The sequence below is a fragment of the Gigantopelta aegis genome, chromosome 4, assembly GCF_016097555.1.
Source record: "Gigantopelta aegis isolate Gae_Host chromosome 4, Gae_host_genome, whole genome shotgun sequence".
In the NCBI taxonomy this organism is placed as follows: Eukaryota; Metazoa; Mollusca; class Gastropoda; order Neomphalida; family Peltospiridae; genus Gigantopelta; species Gigantopelta aegis.
Window position 1 is genome coordinate 726,833 of NC_054702.1, and position 22,751 is coordinate 749,583.

Here is a 22,751-nt window from a genome sequence, read left to right on the forward strand (position 1 = left end):
ATCAATTTTAGCACCCATATTTTGGCTTCCTACACAATAAATATAACTTATTTTACTGTAATTTGACTTCAGATCATTATCTGTATGTCGTAAATTTGTAGTACATTTAAAAAAAAAATTGTAATACAGTTTTCTTCAAACAGTCTGGTGTGTTATTAATTTTCCAACAAAACTTTGTCAATATATAGCATTTTTGAATTATTGTGTACGAAGCCAAAACAAGGGTGCAAAAAGTGACTGGCATCAACCGTAGTTCTCCAAAACTTTACTTAAATATTGTAAAATGGGAAAACAAACTTAACAGTGTTGAACACTGACATGATGACACATTTAGTTAGGGAGCACTTGAATAATTAAAAGAAAGGTCACGATTATTTTATACACTTAGTGTACATAAAAACACTGAGCATACATGCATGTGCATCAACCATTTGCTGGTTTTTAGTACGATTTTCGAGTCAACTAAATAATCCATTCAGGACTAGCTCTGGGTCAGCAGAAAGGTTTGCCAAATTATCTACTAAACTTCAAAAACTGCACAAACCCCGATATTTTCTAACAAAATATCAGTTATTTCATAACATTATTTCGCCAAATCAAAATAAAATTTGCCATTTGTTTTTGAAATTGGCAATTGGCCAGTTTAGCAAGTGCCCGAGCTAGCCCTGCCACAGTTGAAGGGCTAAATGGAATTTTGGAAAGTTATTTTATATAATCGCTCTCGGTCATCGGACAAAACTCTATAACGATAATGCATGATTTGTTTTACTACTGGTGACGTCATTAAGAACAGAAACAACAGGTCAAAATTAAATTATAAGTGGTTATTATTGTCAGCTTCGAATGTAGTCATGTGTGACCTAAACAAGCACAGGTAGATATCAAGGCCTACAAATAACTCAATTTTATGACCAGACCAGTCTACATTTAACTTAAATATCAACCCATACATTAATTACCAGGAAGACACTTTTCATGGTTATCAATATGCACAAATTATGTAAAAAATACATCTTTAAATTGTCAAGTATTTGTTCTGTGAAATTATATACCCTGCAATGTTTTTTCAAACAGATAGCAAATAATCCCTAACAATCGAAATAAAACAATAATTCTATGTTTGACATTAAATATATAATATATAATTTTTAGTTTTTGTTGTTGCAAAAGTTACCGGTTGAGACTGCTGTAACAGTGTAAGCAGACTCAGAATTCACATACATTGTATACATATGTGGGTATTCCTAACACTTGGCTTGAGACAATGAGAGTTGTGTGTTCTAATTATTTCCTTGTGATTTTGTGTTTTGCAGCCCACTTTGGAAGCGTAGGATTCCGCGTTACCCAGTGTATTGGAGCGGCAACCCTCAGCTACGAGTCTTTTTGCCTCAGTTTTGGATGAAAATGATAAAACCAGAAAGAGAAATCCCATCAGATGTTGTTCACTTTGTAGTTCACCCACAGTAAGTACAAGTGTCTGTGTTTTGTACATTTTATCTACTGTATGGTGAACATGGGTGCAAAAATGGAAAATATTTCACTAGCCCGCTGGACCAGAACCAACTAAAATTTAGTAGTCTGCCAAAATTTCTACTAGTCCACCAGTCTATAGAACAATATACATGTATTATTAACAGTATTATAATATACAGTGTCTCCACTTCAAATGGTATATATAGATATAAATTAATGACAAAACATTATTAAGAACATTTAGAACATCACGTGGCAAACAAAATCAAAAACACACATTTTTTAAACTCGTCTGTCAGAATTTTTACTCGCATCTGGTGAGTGGGTGAGTACTTTCTGCAGCACTGGTGAGTTGTAACATTAATTAATGTATGTATACAGATTTAAAGGCCACACAACAGTTTTGTACAATGGAAGTAAAATATGTATCATGGTGACTAAACAATTCATCTAAATCACAAGCAGCTGTTGGATATTTTGTTACTTTATTCTGTAAAATAAATGAAATTGGACATTAGAGGTGAGATAAACAGGGTTTTATTTCTTTAGGTTCCAACAGTTATAAAGTATGTTTTATTTAGTGACGCCATTATAGTGACGCCATTAGAGGTGCGATAAACAAGGATTTATTTCTTTAGGTTCAACAGTTATAAAGTATCTTTTATTTAGTGATGCCATTAGAGGTGCGATAAACAGGGCTTTATTTCTTTAGGTTCCAACAGTTATAAAGTATGTTTTATTTAGTGACACCATTAGAGGTGTGATAAACAGGGCTTTATTTCTTTAGGTTCCAACAGTTATAAAGTATGTTTTATTTAGTGACACCATTAGAGGTGTGATAAACAGGGCTTTATTTCTTTAGGTTCCAACAGTTATAAAGTATGTTTTATTTAGTGATGCCATTAGAGGTGCGATAAACAGGGCTTTATTTCTTTAGGTTCCAACAGTTATAAAGTATCTTTTATTTAGTGACACCATTAGAGGTGCGATAAACAGGGATTTATTTCTTTAGGTTCTAACAGTTATAAAGTATGTTTTATTTAGTGACATCATTAGAACTATTGGATGTCAAACATTTGGTAATTCTGACATATAGTCTTAGAGAGGAAACTCATTACATTTTCTTATTAGAAGCCAGGGATCTTTTATATCAAGCATTTTAAGACATGTTAATAACATTCAACTTAATTGCAATTTTGTATTCAAACCAATAAATAATAGGAAGTATACTAAAGTGAGCTGTACAGCCAGGTTTTGCTGTCTTCTGTTGGACTAAGACATCCCTTAAAGCTGTACTAGTCGGCATGACAACGTACGTACCTGGCTCGTTGTCGTCATCTCAAACAACCATTTAACAAGCTTACTGGCTGAGAAACAAACAAACCCACTTTTTTTTTTAACACTGTTAAACAGTATTTTTAAAATTTTAAATGAACCATTACTCCAATTAATAAATATTTATAATTACACTGCCATGTGGCATGTTGGTTGGATGTGTACTAACTATTTGATCATCACATGGCGTGTACATGTATATTTGTGACTTGCTGATAGTGATAGGGGGTGGTGTTAAAAGGAACTGATCACTGGGTTTTGATAGGGAAACCCCTGCATGTGCTGTAACCTCACCGTGGTGCAGGGGTGTAACATTCTCTTTGAGAATGGCCAATACATCACAAAATTGAAGTTTTGAGTAAAATTCAGTATCCATAAAATTCTGTGATATTTGTGTTTTTGCACAGTTCTTTACACTGTTTTTGTTTAAGTCTTGAATTTTTATATTGATGTTGATCATCACTTTATTTATTTGCATTACCATAGTTTGACACCCAATAGCCGATGTATTTTTCGTGCTGGGGTGTCGTTAAACATTCATTCATTCATTCATTCACTGATAGGGAAAGTTGTACCCCCTCCATACAAAAACATTTTGTTTTCAAAATGTTGATTATGGAGAAGCATTTGTGGTCAACTGAAAATTAATTAGAAACTACTATTTAATGTTTTACAATTGTCTAGCGATCTTTGAAACTTGCTTAGTGAATCGTGATATGATACTAAACAAAATGGTCCATGCTATAGAAAAAATTCAGCATTTATTCCTGAAGTAACAAAGAAATACAGTAACTGTTATACTTGTGTGTTAAAAATAACTTTTAAAAAGAAACAACAAACAAACAAAAACAACCAACCAAAACAAAACAATATGCTAAATCAATTAATTATCTCTGAGTGCATGTACTTTGCATTATGGGTAGTTTGTGTTTTCTCTGTTATGTTTGTACGTATATGTACATACGTATGTTGGATTATTCTCTTCCTAGTTTGATAGTCTAAAATGACACTCCCTGATTTCACTTTCAGTCACCTGTTCAATGTTCTAGCTATTTCCTGTTGATGTTTTAACTCATGAAATGTTATACTGGTCATGGGTGAAAGGACGCACCTGCTGTTTACTGAAATATGCATGATATGTTTTTACACAGGGGATTCCCCTGTTCTATTTTCATCCTATCTGCTTGGCATAAGGGTGAAGTAACTTACTGGTTGGAGTGACGTCATCTCATTCAACACACACTGGGATGGAACATGTTGTTTATGTGCGATATGCACGTGTACGTCATAGACAATACACATGCTGAGCTAATAAATAATATCCTGGTGTAAAATCACACTTAGTAAGTTGATAACATTTATAATAAGAGATATAAAACAGTTTATTAAGGAAATGTTTTATTTAACGACGCACTCAACACATTTTATTTACGGTTATATGGCATCAGACATATGGTTGAGGGTCACACAGATATAGAGAGGAAACCCGCTGTCACTACTTCATGGGCTACTCTTTGCGATTAGCAGCAAGGGATCTTTTTTATACACCATCCCACTGACAGGATAATATATACCACGGCCTTTGATATGCCAGTTGTGGTACACTGGCAGGAGCGAGAAATAGCCCAATGGGCCCACCGATGGGGATAACAGTTTTTAATTCCTGTATCTACCATGCAGTGCTCATTTTATTCAGTATTATGGTTTACATTATGCTGATATTACAATGGTGTAAACTGGCGGACCATTTGCTTGTCTACTAGTAAGAAAACTGATACTGCAATGGTGTAAACTGGCGGGCCATTTGCTTGTCTACTAGTAAGAAAACTGATACTGCAATGGTGTAAATTGGCGGGCCATTTGCTTGTCTACTAGTAAGAAAACTGATACTGCAATGGTGTAAACTGGCGGGCCATTTGCTTGTCTACTAGTAAGAAAACTGATACTGCAATGGTGTAAACTGGCGGGCCATTTGCTTGTCTACTAGTAAGAAAACTGATACTGCAATGGTGTAAACTGGCGGGCCATTTGCTTGTCTACTAGTAAGAAAACTGATACTGCAATGGTGTAAACTGGCGGGCCATTTACTTGTCTACTAGTAAGAAAACTGATACTGCAATGGTGTAAACTGGCGGGCCATTTGCTTGTCTACTAGTAAGAAAACTGATACTGCAAGCAATTAATTTGCTACTCTGATGTGCAGGACGTAGCCCAGTGGTACAAAAAAAGAAAGAAATGTTTTATTTAACGACACACTCAACACATTTTATTAACGGTTATATGGCGTCAGACACAGAGTTTTGAGAGGAAACCCGCTGTCGCCACTACATGGCCACTTTTTCCTATTAGCAGTAAGGGATCTTTTATTTGCGCTTCCCACAAGCAGGATAGCACAAACCATGGCCTTTGTTGAACCAGTTATGGATCACTGGTCGGTGCAAGTGGTTTACACCTACCCACTGAGCCTTGCAGAGCACTCACTCAGGGTTTGGAATCAGTATCTGGATTAAAAAATCCCATGCCTCGACTGGGATCCGAACCTAGTAACTACCAGCCTGTAGACCGATGGTCTAACCACGACGCCACCGAGGCCGGTCCCAGTGGTACAGAGCTTGTCTGATGGGTGGGCGGTCTAGGATTGATCCCCATCGGTGAGCCTATTACGCCATTTTTCATTCTAGCCAGTGCACCACAACTGGTATATCAAAGGTCGTGGTATGTGCAGTTCTTTCTGGGATGGTGCATATAAAAGATCCCTTGCTATTAATGAAAAAAAAATGTAGCAGGTTTCATTTTTAAGACTGTTTTAAAATTACCAAATGTTTCACATCCAATAGCTGATTATTAAGAAATCAATGTGCTCTAGTGTTGTCATTAAACAAAAGCAAACTTTAACTTTGCTACTCTTCTAGAACTACATTTGATGACTGCATTTGAAAATAGAAGGGATGTTTTGTTGGTGTTTTCATCGTAAACACGTTATTGCTTGTTAAAAACAGATCCTGTTACAATGATACATGTCACTTAAAATTTCATTGTGTTGAAACTTATATTGTAAATAAGTCCTTGGATACATCACACCCTGATGAACACTCACATGTAGGTAAACACGGACACATGATCTCACTGTGTATAAGACACACTAGAGTGTTCTAAAAAAATTATGATGACAGATAAAGCAAAGTCATGTATACATATAGTAATAGGATATGACTTTTGATGTCACTCATGTAATGTTAGTTAATGACGTAGGTTATATCGGCTTTATCCTGTTCAGGCCGAATGAGAAATTCACCTTAGTAAGCCTTACAGAATTTCCCATTCTTACCATCATAAGATAAAGCCCCATTGGGCTGTTTCTCGTTCCAGCCAGTGCTCCACAACTGGTGTAACAAAGGCTGTGGTATGTATTATCCTGTCTGTGGGATGGTGCATATTAAAGATTCCTTGCTGCTAATCGAAAAGAGTAGCCCATGAAGTGGCGACAGCGGGTTTCCTCGCTCAATATCTGTGTGGTCCTTAACCATATGTCCGACGCCATCTAACCATAAATAAAATGTGTTGAGTGTGTCGTTAAATAAAACATTCCTTCCTTCCTTCATCAAGTCATTTGTGTATTATGTCCCCACTCCAACACCCACCTCCTTCCTAATTGTGTGTATACCATTATATACCATTATACCAGATAATCAAGTCATTTGTGTATTGTGTCCCCACTCCAACACCCACCTCGTTCCTAATTGTGTATACCATTATATACCATTATACCAGATAATCAAGTAATTTGTGTATTGTGTCCCCACTCCAACACCCACCTCGTTCCTAATTGTGTATACCATTATATACCATTATACCAGATAATCAAGTCATTTGTGTATTGTGTCCCCACTCCAACACCCACCTCGTTCCTAATTGTGTATACCATTATATACCATTATACCTGATAATCAAGTCATTTGTGTATTGTGTCCCACTCCAACACCCACCTCGTTCCTAATTGTGTGTATACCATTATATACCATTATACCAGATAATCAAGTCATTTGTGTATTGTGTCCCCTCTCCAACACCCACCTCGTTCCTAATTGTGTATACCATTATATACCATTATACCAGATAATCAAGTCATTTGTGTATTGTGTCCCACTCCAACACCCACCTCGTTCCTAATTGTGTATACCATTATATACCATTATACCAGATAATCAAGTCATTTGTGTATTGTGTCCCACTCCAACACCCACCTCGTTCCTAATTGTGTATACCATTATATACCATTATACCAGATAATCAAGTCATTTGTGTATTGTGTCCCCACTCCAACACCCACCTCGTTCCTAATTGTGTATACCATTATATACCATTATACCAGATAATCAAGTCATTTGTGTATTGTGTCCCCTCTCCAACACCCACCTCGTTCCTAATTGTGTATACCATTATATACCATTATACCAGATAATCAAGTCATTTGTGTATTGTGTCCCACTCCAACACCCACCTCGTTCCTAATTGTGTATACCATTATATACCATTATACCAAATAATCAAGTCATTTGTGTATTGTGTCCCCACTCCAATACCCACCTCGTTCCTAATTGTGTATACCATTATATACCATTATACCAGATAATCAAGTCATTTGTGTATTGTGTCCCCTCTCCAACACCCACCTCGTTCCTAATTGTGTATACCATTATATACCATTATACCAGATAATCAAGTCATTTGTGTATTGTGTCCCCACTCCAACACCCACATCATTCCTAATTGTGTATACCATTATATACCATTATACCAGATAATCAAGTCATTTGTGTATTGTGTCCCCACTCCAATACCCACCTCGTTCCTAATTGTGTATACCATTATATACCATTATACCAGATAATCAAGTCATTTGTGTATTGTGTCCCCTCTCCAACACCCACCTCGTTCCTAATTGTGTATACCATTATATACCATTATACCAGATAATCAAGTCATTTGTGTATTGTGTCCCCACTCCAACACCCACCTCATTCCTAATTGTGTATACCATTATATACCATTATACCAGATAATCAAGTCATTTGTGTATTGTGTCCCCACTCCAACACCCACATCGTTCCTAATTGTGTATACCATTATATACCATTATACCAGATAATCAAGTCATTTGTGTATTGTGTCCCCAATCCAATACCCACCTCGTTCCTAATTGTGTATACCATTATATACCATTATACCAGATAATCAAGTCATTTGTGTATTGTGTCCCCTCTCCAACACCCACCTCGTTCCTAATTGTGTATACCATTATATACCATTATACCAGATAATCAAGTCATTTGTGTATTGTGTCCCCTCTCCAACACCCACCTCCTTCCTAATTGTGTATACCATTATACCAGTTAATCAAGTCAGTTGTGTTTTTGTTTTGTTTTACATGTGTACACAATGAATATTATATACCATTATACCAGATCAATTAATTTCTGCTCGATTTTCAGTTTAAAACTTGATTTACTGAGAGAGAAGTCAGTGTAATGGTATTACACTTGACACTGAGTTGTTAAACATGAGTGGGAGTAAACTAGTACCAGGATGTGATCCCAGTACCTGCCAATGTCTCTTTTGTCATCTAAATATAGTATATATATATATATATATATATATATATAAATTGATCTCTAGGTGGTGCTTAACATGGCTTTAACTTGGCTTTAACTGTACAGTGTCTACGTAATACCTAACAGTAGGTACACGCGTCACCTGTTCGGGTATTGTTGTGAACACAAACTGTAGATAAACATTCCATGCCCAGAGTTCAATACTCCGTACATTAATCACCGAGTAAATACTTGATTATAACTGTTTTTAAATACACTTAGCACTAATCCTCAAACACATTGCTTGACTTCACCCTGGAGTGTGACCTTTCTACTGTGTTGGAGGCTCTTGAACTTTATTTGTATATACTCGTGTATACTTGTAGTCCCCATCAGTAGTATTAATCAATCTATATTATGTTTGTATTTAATAAATATTCAGTTTCAGTTTCAGTTTCACAATAATTTTTACTTTGTAACTACTTGCACTATAAATATATTGTAAAATAATCACAAGTATGAAAAGTTGTACAAATAAAAAAGGGACAGCCTAATCTAAATATATGTACAGGTACATGTCATCTACATTTAGATCTGCATTTTTGATGATTCAGTTATTTTCACATTCTATAAAACCAAACATGGCAGTAATCTCTTTCAGTTGCCAATAAAAGAAAATGATGTTTGTAAGGATAGTTGGTCAATAATGATTTGAGTTGTTGTAATTCCCCCAAGATCTTTAACAACTTCAAAGGAATGTTTAAGACACCCCAGCCCATTTTAAACTGGCTGTCTGATGTCGAACCAGTTGAAAGCCAACAGCATACACCAGGTATGGCTCACATACTGATCATACTGTTAAAGTTTGTTTTGTTTAATGACACCACTAGAGCACATTGATTTATTAATAATTATCTGCTGTTTGATGTCAAACATTTGGTAATTTTTACATAGTCTTAGAGAGGAAACCCACTACATTTTTCCATTAGTAGCAAGAGATCTTTTATATGCACCATCTCACATACAGGGTAGTACATACCATGACTTTTGATATACCAGTCGTGGTGCATTGGCTGGGACAAGAAATGGGCCATCTGACTGGGATCGATCCCATACCGGCCACACATCAAGTGAGTGCTTTACCACTGGGCTATGTCTCGCTCCCTTATAGGTGCTTGTAAATTATAAACTACATTTAGGAGCTCCAAAATAAAGTCAAATATTAATAGGTGCTTGTAAATTATAAACTACATTTAGGAGCTCCAAAATAAAGTCAAATATTAATAGGTGCTTGTAAATTATAAACTACATTTAGGAGCTCCAAAATAAAGTCAAATATTAATTGGTGCTTGTAAATTATAAACTATATTTAGGAGCTCCAAAATAAAGTCAAATATTAATTGGTGCTTGTAAATTATAAACTACATTTAGGAGGTCCAAAATAAAGTCAAATATTAATTGGTGCTTGTAAATTATAAACTACATTTAGGAGCTCCAAAATAAAGTCAAATATTAATAGGTGCTTGTAAATTATAAACTACATTTAGGAGCTCCAAAATAAAGTCAAATATTAATAGGTGCTTGTAAATTATAAACTACATTTAGGAGCTCCAAAATAAAGTCAAATATTAATAGGTGCTTGTAAATTATAAACTACATTTAGGAGCTCCAAAATAAAGTCAAATATTAATTGGTGCTTGTAAATTATAAACTATATTTAGGAGCTCCAAAATAAAGTCAAATATTAATTGGTGCTTGTAAATTATAAACTACATTTAGGAGGTCCAAAATAAAGTCAAATATTAATTGGTGCTTGTAAATTATAAACTACATTTAGGAGCTCCAAATTAAAGTCAAATATTAATTGGTGCTTGTAAATTATAAACTACATTTAGGAGGTCCAAATTAAAGTCAAATATTAATTGGTGCTTGTAAATTATAAACTACATTTAGGAGCTCCAAAATAAAGTCAAATATTAATTGGTGCTTGTAAATTATAAACTACATTTAGGAGCTCCAAAATAAAGTCAAATATTAATTGGTGCTTGTAAATTATAAACTACATTTAGGAGCTCCAAAATAAAGTCAAATATTAATTGGTGCTTGTAAATTATAAACTACATTTAGGAGCTCCAAAATAAAGTCAAATATTAATTGGTGCTTGTAAATTATAAACTACATTTAGGAGCTCCAAAATAAAGTCAAATATTAATTGGTGCTTGTAAATTATAAACTACATTTAGGAGCTCCAAAATAAAGTCAAATATTAATAGGTGCTTGTAAATTATAAACTACATTTAGGAGGTCCAAAATAAAGTCAAATATTAATTGGTGCTTGTAAATTATAAACTACATTTAGGAGCTCCAAAATAAAGTCAAATATTAATAGGTGCTTGTAAATTATAAACTACATTTAGGAGCTCCAAAATAAAGTCAAATATTAATTGGTGCTTGTAAATTATAAACTACATTTAGGAGCTCCAAAATAAAGTCAAATATTAATAGGTGCTTGTAAATTATAAACTACATTTAGGAGGTCCAAAATAAAGTCAAATATTAATAGGTGCTTGTAAATTATAAACTACATTTAGGAGGTCCAAAATAAAGTCAAATATTAATAGGTGCTTGTAAATTATAAACTACATTTAGTAGGTCCAAAATAAAGTCAAATATTAATTGGTGCTACATTTAGGAGGTCCAAAATAAAGTCAAATATTAATTGGTGCTACATTTAGGAGCTCCAAAATAAAGTCAAATATTAATTGGTGCTTGTAAATTATAAACTACATTTAGGAGCTCCAAAATAAAGTCAAATATTAATTGGTGCTTGTAAATTATAAACTACATTTAGGAGGTCCAAAATAAAGTCAAATATTAATAGGTGCTACATTTAGGAGGTCCAAAATAAAGTCAAATATTAATAGGTGCTTGTAAATTATAAACTACATTTAGTAGGTCCAAAATAAAGTCAAATATTAATTGGTGCTACATTTAGGAGGTCCAAAATAAAGTCAAATATTAATTGGTGCTTGTAAATTATAAACTACATTTAGGAGCTCCAAAATAAAGTCAAATATTAATTGGTGCTTGTAAATTATAAACTACATTTAGGAGGTCCAAAATAAAGTCAAATATTAATAGGTGCTTGTAAATTATAAACTACATTTAGGAGCTCCAAAATAAAGTCAAATATTAATAGGTGCTTGTAAATTATAAACTACATTTAGGAGGTCCAAATTAAAGTCAAATATTAATAGGTGCTTGTAAATTATAAACTACATTTAGGAGGTCCAAAATAAAGTCAAATACTAATTGGTGCTACATTTAGGAGGTCCAAAATAAAGTCATATATTAATTGGTGCTTGTAAATTATAAACTACATTTAGGAGCTCCAAAATAAAGTCAAATATTAATTGGTGCTTGTAAATTATAAACTACATTTAGGAGCTCCAAAATAAAGTCAAATATTAATTGGTGCTTGTAAATTAGAAACTACATTTAGGAGCTCCAAAATAAAGTCAAATATTAATAGGTGCTTGTAAATTAGAAACTGCATTTAGGAGCTCCAAAATAAAGTCAAATATTACTACATGCTTGTAAATTATAAACTACATTTAGGAGGTCCAAAATAAAGTCAAATATTAATTGGTGCTTGTAAATTATAAACTACATTTAGGAGGTTCAAATTAAAGTCAAATATTAATTGGTGCTTGTAAATTATAAACTACATTTAGGAGCTCCAAAATAAAGTCAAATATTAATTGGTGCTTGTAAATTATAAACTACATTTAGGAGCTCCAAAATAAAGTCAAATATTAATTGGTGCTTGTAAATTATAAACTACATTTAGGAGGTCCAAAATAAAGTCAAATATTAATTGGTGCTTGTAAATTATAAACTACATTTAGGAGCTCCAAAATAAAGTCAAATATTAATTGGTGCTTGTAAATTATAAACTACATTTAGGAGGTCCAAAATAAAGTCAAATATTAATTGGTGCTTGTAAATTATAAACTACATTTAGGAGCTCCAAAATAAAGTCAAATATTAATAGGTGCTTGTAAATTATAAACTACATTTAGGAGCTCCAAAATAAAGTCAAATATTAATTGGTCCTTGTAAATTATAAACTACATTTAGGAGCTCCAAAATAAAGTCAAATATTAATTGGTGCTTGTAAATTATAAACTACATTTAGGATCTCCAAAATAAAGTCAAATATTAATTGGTGCTTGTAAATTATAAACTACATTTAGGAGCTCCAAAATAAAGTCAAATATTAATAGGTGCTTGTAAATTATAAACTACATTTAGGAGGTCAAAAATAAAGTCAAATATTAATAGGTGCTTGTAAATTATAAACTACATTTAGGAGGTCCAAAATAAAGTCAAATATTAATTGGTGCTTGTAAATTATAAACTACATTTAGGAGCTCCAAAATAAAGTCAAATATTAATAGGTGCTTGTAAATTATAAACTACATTTAGGAGCTCCAAAATAAAGTCAAATATTAATTGGTGCTTGTAAATTATAAACTACATTTAGGAGCTCCAAAATAAAGTCAAATATTAATAGGTGCTTGTAAATTATAAACTACATTTAGGAGGTCCAAAATAAAGTCAAATATTAATTGGTGCTTGTAAATTATAAACTACATTTAGGAGGTCCAAAATAAAGTCAAATATTAATAGGTGCTTGTAAATTATAAACTACATTTAGGAGGTCCAAAATAAAGTCAAATATTAATAGGTGCTTGTAAATTATAAACTACATTTAGTAGGTCCAAAATAAAGTCAAATATTAATTGGTGCTACATTTAGGAGGTCCAAAATAAAGTCAAATATTAATTGGTGCTACATTTAGGAGCTCCAAAATAAAGTCAAATATTAATTGGTGCTTGTAAATTATAAACTACATTTAGGAGCTCCAAAATAAAGTCAAATATTAATTGGTGCTTGTAAATTATAAACTACATTTAGGAGGTCCAAAATAAAGTCAAATATTAATTGGTGCTACATTTAGGAGGTCCAAAATAAAGTCAAATATTAATTGGTGCTTGTAAATTATAAACTACATTTAGTAGGTCCAAATTAAAGTCAAATATTAATTGGTGCTACATTTAGGAGGTCCAAAATAAAGTCAAATATTAATTGGTGCTTGTAAATTATAAACTACATTTAGGAGCTCCAAAATAAAGTCAAATATTAATTGGTGCTTGTAAATTATAAACTACATTTAGGAGCTCCAAAATAAAGTCAAATATTAATAGGTGCTTGTAAATTAGAAACTGCATTTAGGAGCTCCAAAATAAAGTCAAATATTACTAGATGCTTGTAAATTATAAACTACATTTAGGAGCTCCAAAATAAAGTCAAATATTAATAGGTGCTTGTAAATTATAAACTACATTTAGGAGGTCCAAAATAAAGTCAAATATTAATTGGTGCTTGTAAATTATAAACTACATTTAGGAGGTCCAAAATAAAGTCAAATATTAATAGGTGCTTGTAAATTATAAACTACATTTAGGAGGTCCAAAATAAAGTCAAATATTAATAGGTGCTTGTAAATTATAAACTACATTTAGTAGGTCCAAAATAAAGTCAAATATTAATTGGTGCTACATTTAGGAGGTCCAAAATAAAGTCAAATATTAATTGGTGCTACATTTAGGAGCTCCAAAATAAAGTCATATATTAATTGGTGCTTGTAAATTATAAACTACATTTAGGAGCTCCAAAATAAAGTCAAATATTAATTGGTGCTTGTAAATTATAAACTACATTTAGGAGGTCCAAAATAAAGTCAAATATTAATTGGTGCTACATTTAGGAGGTCCAAAATAAAGTCAAATATTAATAAGTGCTTGTAAATTATAAACTACATTTAGTAGGTCCAAATTAAAGTCAAATATTAATTGGTGCTACATTTAGGAGGTCCAAAATAAAGTCAAATATTAATTGGTGCTTGTAAATTATAAACTACATTTAGGAGCTCCAAAATAAAGTCAAATATTAATAGGTGCTTGTAAATTAGAAACTGCATTTAGGAGCTCCAAAATAAAGTCAAATATTACTAGATGCTTGTAAATTATAAACTACATTTAGGAGGTCCAAAATAAAGTCAAATATTAATTGGTGCTTGTAAATTATAAACTACATTTAGGAGGTTCAAATTAAAGTCAAATATTAATTGGTGCTTGTAAATTATAAACTACATTTAGGAGCTCCAAAATAAAGTCAAATATTAATTGGTGCTTGTAAATTATAAACTACATTTAGGAGGTCCAAAATAAAGTCAAATATTAATAGGTGCTTGTAAATTAGAAACTGCATTTAGGAGCTCCAAAATAAAGTCAAATATTAATAGGTGCTTGTAAATTATAAACTACATTTAGGAGCTCCAAAATAAAGTCAAATATTACTAGATGCTTGTAAATTATAAACTACATTTAGGAGGTCCAAAATAAAGTCAAATATTAATAGGTCCTTGTAAATTATAAACTACATTTAGGAGCTCCAAAATAAAGTAAAATATTAATAGGTGCTTGTAAATTATAAACTACATTTAGGAGGTCCAAAATAAGTCAAATATTAATTGGTGCTTGTAAATTATAAACTACATTTAAGAGCTCCAAAATAAAGTCAAATATTAATAGGTGCTTGTAAATTATAAACTACATTTAGGAGCTCCAAAATAAAGTCAAATATTACTAGATGCTTGTAAATTATAAACTACATTTAAGAGCTCCAAAATAAAGTCAAATATTAATAGGTGCTTGTAAATTATAAACTACATTTAGGAGCTCCAAAATAAAGTCAAATATTAATTGGTGCTTGTAAATTATAAACTACATTTAGGAGGTCCAAAATAAAGTCAAATATTAATAGGTGCTTGTAAATTATAAACTACATTTAGGAGCTCCAAAATAAAGTCAAATATTAATAGGTGCTTGTAAATTATAAACTACATTTAGGAGGTCCAAATTAAAGTCAAATATTAATAGGTGCTTGTAAATTATAAACTACATTTAGGAGCTCCAAAATAAAGTCAAATATTAATTGGTGCTTGTAAATTATAAACTACATTTAGGAGGTCCAAAATAAAGTCAAATATTAATAGGTGCTTGTAAATTATAAACTACATTTAGGAGCTCCAAAATAAAGTCAAATATTAATAGGTGCTTGTAAATTATAAACTACATTTAGGAGGTCCAAAATAAGTCAAATATTAATTGGTGCTTGTAAATTATAAACTACATTTAAGAGCTCCAAAATAAAGTCAAATATTAATAGGTGCTTGTAAATTATAAACTACATTTAGGAGCTCCAAAATAAAGTCAAATATTACTAGATGCTTGTAAATTATAAACTACATTTAAGAGCTCCAAAATAAAGTCAAATATTAATAGGTGCTTGTAAATTATAAACTACATTTAGGAGCTCCAAAATAAAGTCAAATATTAATTGGTGCTTGTAAATTATAAACTACATTTAGGAGGTCCAAAATAAAGTCAAATATTAATAGGTGCTTGTAAATTATAAACTACATTTAGGAGCTCCAAAATAAAGTCAAATATTAATAGGTGCTTGTAAATTATAAACTACATTTAGGAGGTCCAAATTAAAGTCAAATATTAATAGGTGCTTGTAAATTATAAACTACATTTAGGAGGTCCAAAATAAATTGAGAAATTTTGCATTTTCATAACTTTTGATTTTTATGCTTACATGTATGCATGGACATTATATTCCATGGGTTTCTGTACAGTTACATTTTTGTGCTTGTGCCAAATCTCACAATTATTAGTTGCCTAATATTTGTTGAATAAACAAACATTTTAAATATTAAATAAAAACCAACGAAACAAAGCCAACTATTTGAGAGATACCTTTGGAGGTTTGTTGTAGTTGATCACCATAGCTAGGTGTTCATTCTGCGACGTTGCGATCGTTTGGCACCTCAGTCGATTCGGCCCTTCGGCGGCCATCGTCGCCGAACTACACTTCCCTGCATACAATTTCTCGTACATTTTGTTATCACAGAAACGATAGAAACTTAACAGTAACAAAAAAAACAACCAGGAAAACAATCCTCATGTAGTATCAATCCACGTTTGTCTATACCACCAAGACAATGAGCATTGCTCTGTGAACATGTAATTATTACAGTATCCCAGTGTCATCAAAACAGTCACATCACCTCCTGTCTTATATACTGTTAATATATATCACTTCTCAGCTGTCTTTCATATTAACCGACTATTTTAGGCCCCTCCCACTTTTTCACACTCATGTCTTAGATATTAACCCACTAGGTTATGCTCCTCCTACTTGGTTTTTTCCTTCTTCTTTTGGCGTTAATATTAGTGAAAAATGCGAGCGGTCAATCAACTGAGAGGATGGTTTGCGACCCGTCTGGACCCATCAGTGACCTATTGTTTAATTGTTAACACAGTTCAGCCCGCGTCCACGTAACATTGGTCGTCGTTTTGCTGGTCAATCACATGTAAATGGTTTTGCAGCACTCTGGAAGGTTCGTACCTGGAATCGGTTCCCTTACGTAAGACGAGATTAACACTCGCTACCAGCTATTGATTCTTGTCATGCTCAAACACACATGCATGTATGTTAGGTACATTCTTGGCACTCTGGTGATGAATGTGCAAGAAATTACTGTTCTAAATCTGTGACATGAAATTGACTTGTTTTCCAAACTTACATGCACATTATTGTTGAGATTAGCCTGGTCAGGTTATTTCTGGGGCAGTGATCAGTCCAATTAGAAATTTGTAGTGTAACGTACAATGATATTGTCAGCTGTATGATTGGAAATCTGATCTGTTACGTGCACGGATGTTTCATTTTTAATGTCATTAGCCGATATATTGGAAGAAATTGATGAACCTTATGTCATACCTGTCCTCCCGGGAGAAACTCTTTGGTGTTACAGGGTCTGGATTGTCATGGGTTTTAATTTCACATATAGATTTGGGGGAGGGGTAAGATGTAGTACTGTGGTAGAGATCTTATCTCAAATATGATGGGTCATAACAGTGATTGCCTTTGGTGGATCTTTTCCCCGCCTTATCTCAAATGTGATGGGTCATAACAGTGATTGCCTTTGGTGGATCTTTTCCCCCGCCTGATCTCAAATGTGATGGGTCATAACAGTGATTGCCTTTGGTGGATCTTTTCCCCCGCCTGATCTCAAATGTGATGGGTCATAACAGTGATTGCCTTTGGTGGATCTTTTCCCCCGCCTGATCTCAAATGTGATGGGTCATAACAGTGATTGCCTTTGGTGGATCTTTTCCCCCGCCTGATCTCAAATGTGATGGGTCATAACAGTGATTGCCTTTGGTGGATCTTTTCCCCCGCCTGATCTCAAATGTGATGGGTCATAACAGTGATTGCCTTTGGTGGATCTTTTCCCCCGCCTGATCTCAAATATGATGGGTCATAACAGTGATTGCCTTTGGTGGATCTTTTCCCTGCCTGATCTCAAATGTGATGGGTCATAACAGTGATTGCCTTTGGTGGATCTTTTCCCCCGCCTTATCTCAAATATGATGGGTCATAACAGTGATTGCCTTTGGTGGATCTTTTCCCCCGCCTGATCTCAAATGTAATGGGTCATAACAGTGATTGCCTTTGGTGGATCTTTCCCCCGCCTGATCTCAAATGTGATGGGTCATAACAGTGATTGCCTTTGGTGGATCTTTTCCCCGCCTGATCTCAAATGTGATGGGTCATAGCAGTGATTGCCTTTGGTGGATCTTTTCCCCCGCCTGATCTCAAATGTGATGGGTCATAACAGTGATTGCCTTTGGTGGATCTTTTCCCTGCCTTATCTCAAATGTGATGGGTCATAACAGTGATTGCCTTTGGTGGATCTTTTCCCCCCGCCTGATCTCAAATGGTGCTCAACAACTGGTATTTCAGAGGCCATGATATGTGCTATCCAGTCTGTGGGCAATTGCTATAAAACATCCTTTACCAAAGAAATGTTGGTGATATTTATCCTTTCACTATAGAGACCAAGTGTGAAAACAACTAAGATCTGGACACCAACTAGACATTTAGTTTTACAGTAAGAAGAGGTGTTGTTAAACATTCCTTTCCTTGTTGTACATACAGGTACAAGTAGGTATACAGGTACAAGTAGGTGTACAGGTACAAGTAGGTGTACAGGTACAAGTAGGTGTACAGGTACAAGTAGGTGTACAGGTACCCTGACTAGTGACACAGGTAGGTATACAGGTACAAGTAGGTGTACAGGTACAAGTAGGTGTACAGGTACAAGTAGGTGTACAGGTACCCTGACTAGTGACACAGGTAGGTATACAGGTACAAGTAGGTGTACAGGTACAAGTAGGTGTACAGGTACAAGTAGGTGTACAGGTACCCTGACTAGTGACACAGGTAGGTATACAGGTACAAGTAGGTATACAGGTACAAGTAGGTGTACAGGTACCCTGACTAGTGACACAGGTAGGTGTACAGGTACAAGTAGGTGTACAGGTACAAGTAGGTGTACAGATACAAGTAGGTGTACAGGTACACGTAGGTGTACAGGTACCCTGACTAGTGACACAGGTAGGTATACAGGTACCCTGACTAGTGACACAGGTAGGTGTACAGGTACAAGTAGGTGTACAGGTACCCTGACTAGTGACACAGGTAGGTATACAGGTACAAGTAGGTGTACAGGTACAAGTAGGTGTACATGTACAGGTAGGTGTACAGGTACAGGTAGGTGTACAGGCACAGGTAGGTGTACAGGTACAGGTAGGTGTACAGGTACCCTGACTAGTGACACAGGTAGGTATACAGGTACCCTGACTAGTGACACAGGTAGGTGTACAGGTACAAGTAGGTGTACAGGTACCCTGACTAGTGACACAGGTAGGTATACAGGTACCCTGACTAGTGACACAGGTAGGTATACAGGTACAAGTAGGTGTACAGGTACAAGTAGGTGTACAGGTACAAGTAGGTGTACAGGTACCCTGACTAGTGACACAGGTAGGTATACAGGTACAAGTAGGTGTACAGGTACAAGTAGGTGTACAGGTACAAGTAGGTGTACAGGTACCCTGACTAGTGACACAGGTAGGTATACAGGTACAAGTAGGTATACAGGTACAAGTAGGTGTACAGGTACCCTGACTAGTGACACAGGTAGGTGTACAGGTACAAGTAGGTGTACAGGTACAAGTAGGTGTACAGGTACAAGTAGGTGTACAGGTACAAGTAGGTGTACAGGTACCCTGACTAGTGACACAGGTAGGTATACAGGTACCCTGACTAGTGACACAGGTAGGTGTACAGGTACAAGTAGGTGTACAGGTACCCTGACTAGTGACACAGGTAGGTATACAGGTACAAGTAGGTGTACAGGTACAAGTAGGTGTACAGGTACAGGTAGGTGTACAGGTAGGTGTACAGGTACCCTGACTAGTGACACAGGTAGGTATACAGGTACCCTGACTAGTGACACAGGTAGGTGTACAGGTACAAGTAGGTGTACAGGTACCCTGACTAGTGACACAGGTAGGTATACAGGTACCCTGACTAGTGACACAGGTAGGTGTACAGGTACAAGTAGGTGTACAGGTACCCTGCCTAGTGACACAGGTAGGTATACAGGTAAGTCAGTGCTTTAAGACAGTCATATACAACCTACAGATGTATCGTAATAACAGTAATCAGAAAGATTTTACTATTCCCCTCCCAGTCCAATCCAGTGGGATTATAGGTTCCAACTCCATCCATCTGTCTGTCCGTCTCAGTCCATCTGTCTGTCCGTCTCCGTCTGTCTTTCTGTCCGTCTGTCCCACATATTGTTTTCTGGGCTTCTTCTTTTTTAAATGCCACAAAATATTGAGCTGACATTTTGTGTAAAGCTTTATCATGTACGGTTACAGACAAGGTTGTACTTTCATGGTGTTTTACCCATTTGTTTCACAGAGTTATGGCCCTTGAACATAGCAGATAAAAAAATTCAGACTTTTTCAGAATTCCTCAAAATATTCATCTGAAATTTTGTGTATAGCTTTTTCCTGTAGTGTTACCAATCAAGTTTGACTTTCATGATAATTGGAGATTTATGGCCGTTGAATGGCAATTTGTTGGGCTGGTAGGGGCCATGTGTTGCTAAAGAGCAGTACTCTGAGGATGCTGGCTTCCACGACACATTTACTACATATAGCTGACTATGTGTACATGTACATAGACATATGTATGCTACGCCGCTTAGCTTATCCTTGAGAATGTAGGAAAACACGTCCCCTGGATCGTGGCAGTACCTCCCAGGTGGACGAGATCAATGTTCGAGGGCACTGGCATCTATAGTTCCAGGGCCAGCTGTTAGCCTAAACATTGGTTACTTACAGTTATTGATTTTCAACATATATATTCACTCACTATTGGCATAGATTAAACAAAATATGTTTCTAAAGTAATTCTGTAGTCATCAGATAAGTTTATTTTATGTTTGAGTTAGTGATGTTCAGATTAAATTAGTTGACTAAGTGTTAATTACCTGAGTACCAGTTAATAGATGACTGGATTTGAAATGTGCTGGGGTATGGGTTGTTTTCATGCAGACACAAATCTTCATTAATATCTACCCAGTGTTTAGCTACACAAAAACTCTAGTAAGATTTGGACACTTATATGTATAAGCATTTAATATAAGAGAATATCTGTCCAAATGAGCTCAAAAAGAGTCTTACACATATTATGTGCATTTGACACAAGCTGTAGTGCACTGACTGGAATCAGAAATAGTTTAATGGGCCCACCGGCGGGGGATCGATCCCAGACCAACTGTGCATCAGGCGATCACTTTATCACTGGACTATGTTCAGCCCCTTCTAAAGAGTCCCTACTTGAGAGCCCCTACTATCCAGCCCCTACTAAAGATCCCCTACTATCCAGCCCCTGCTATCCAGCCCCTACTAAAGAGCTGGCAACTTTGGAAAATATTTATTTCAAGCAAATAATTTAGGATATATATAATCTTATTTAATTTAGGCTGGTATAGGTACTGGGTTCGGATCCCAGTCGAGGCATGGGATTTTTAATCCAGATACCGACTCCAAACCCTGAGTGAGTGCTCCGCAAGGCTCAGTGGGTAGGTGTAAACCACTTGCACCAACCAGTGATCTATAACTGGTTGAACAAAGGCCATGGTTTGTGCTATCCTGCCTGTGGGAAGTGCAAATAAAATATCCCTTGCTGCCTGTCATAAAAGAGTAGCCTATGTGGTGACAGCAGGTTTCCTCTAAAAAACAGTATCAGAATGACCATATGTTTGACGTCCAATAGCCGATGATAAGATAAAAAATCAACGTGCTCTAGTGGCGTCGTTAAATAAAACAAACTTTACTTTTTATTTTATTTAGCTCTTGACTGTTTATGTTTAATTTTTGTTGTCTTTGTTTATTTTACTTAAAAATCCATTGCCCACCATTCCTCTACATATTATAAATATATTATAATTAAAATAATTAAAGTTATACCGATGAGTTGTAAAACTTGAGGCAGTAAAAACTATTTGTTATAGATGAATAACTGTATGTGTATACAGATTGATCATCCTATGTGGACGTGCAGGTTTTTGTTGGTGTTTGGCCGATTAACCTCGATCTTTGTTACTGCTGTATGAAACTATCACATCAGAACACCTTCTGGTGGTGATTATGAACTCACATATTATACATCTTATGTAAGAGACATTAACTCTGTTTGTCACAGGATCAGTGGTGGCTACTATCTAGGTTAATAAGCTCATCGGCTAGGCAATGGAAACTTGCTGCTACTAGCAACCGGAAATCTGGCTTATATTCTGGTTTTCAGGATTTGTTTAATGTATGTCTGGCTATGATTTTCTATGCATCCCATCCATCTATCCTTCCTTCCATTCATCCATCCATCCAGCTATATACATGTATATAGATGTATATTGAATTACGCATGTTTATTATACAGGGGACAATATTTCGAAATCTGAGGTAACCGGAAGTCGGTTCACGTGGTTTTTACCTAGGTAACGTGAATTATATTTCCGTAACCTGCGGATTAAAACAGTTTCTTTAATGATTGCAAATCGAAAGAAGTGACTTGTAGACGTTTCTTTTGTTTTCGTACGATCGTAGCGTTGTAGATTTATTATTATTATTATTATTATTATTATTCAGCACTTGCCATCGGGATCGCAAAAAGTAATTTTTAGTTGCCCGAATCTAAAAACCGCTGTCCTCGGGCATCGGGCCACCGTATTCTAGAACCCCTGTGCAGCTTGCGGAAGTTAACACTATTGTAAAAGGACTAAATATCAGCCCA

At 34.8% G+C, this 22,751-nt stretch overlaps 1 protein-coding gene across 2 annotated transcripts in view; it reads left to right on the top strand.

Annotated features, from left to right (window-relative positions):
- The window catches only part of LOC121372433 (39S ribosomal protein L23, mitochondrial-like), a 33,986-nt gene that overhangs the window by 1,868 nt on the left and 9,367 nt on the right, over nucleotides 1–22,751 (top strand). For both annotated transcript variants that reach the window (XM_041498735.1, XM_041498736.1), the window contains exon 2: nucleotides 1,314–1,463. In XM_041498735.1, the coding sequence (XP_041354669.1) occupies nucleotides 1,314–1,463 (150 nt within the window). The remainder of the gene's footprint in view (nucleotides 1–1,313; nucleotides 1,464–22,751) is intronic.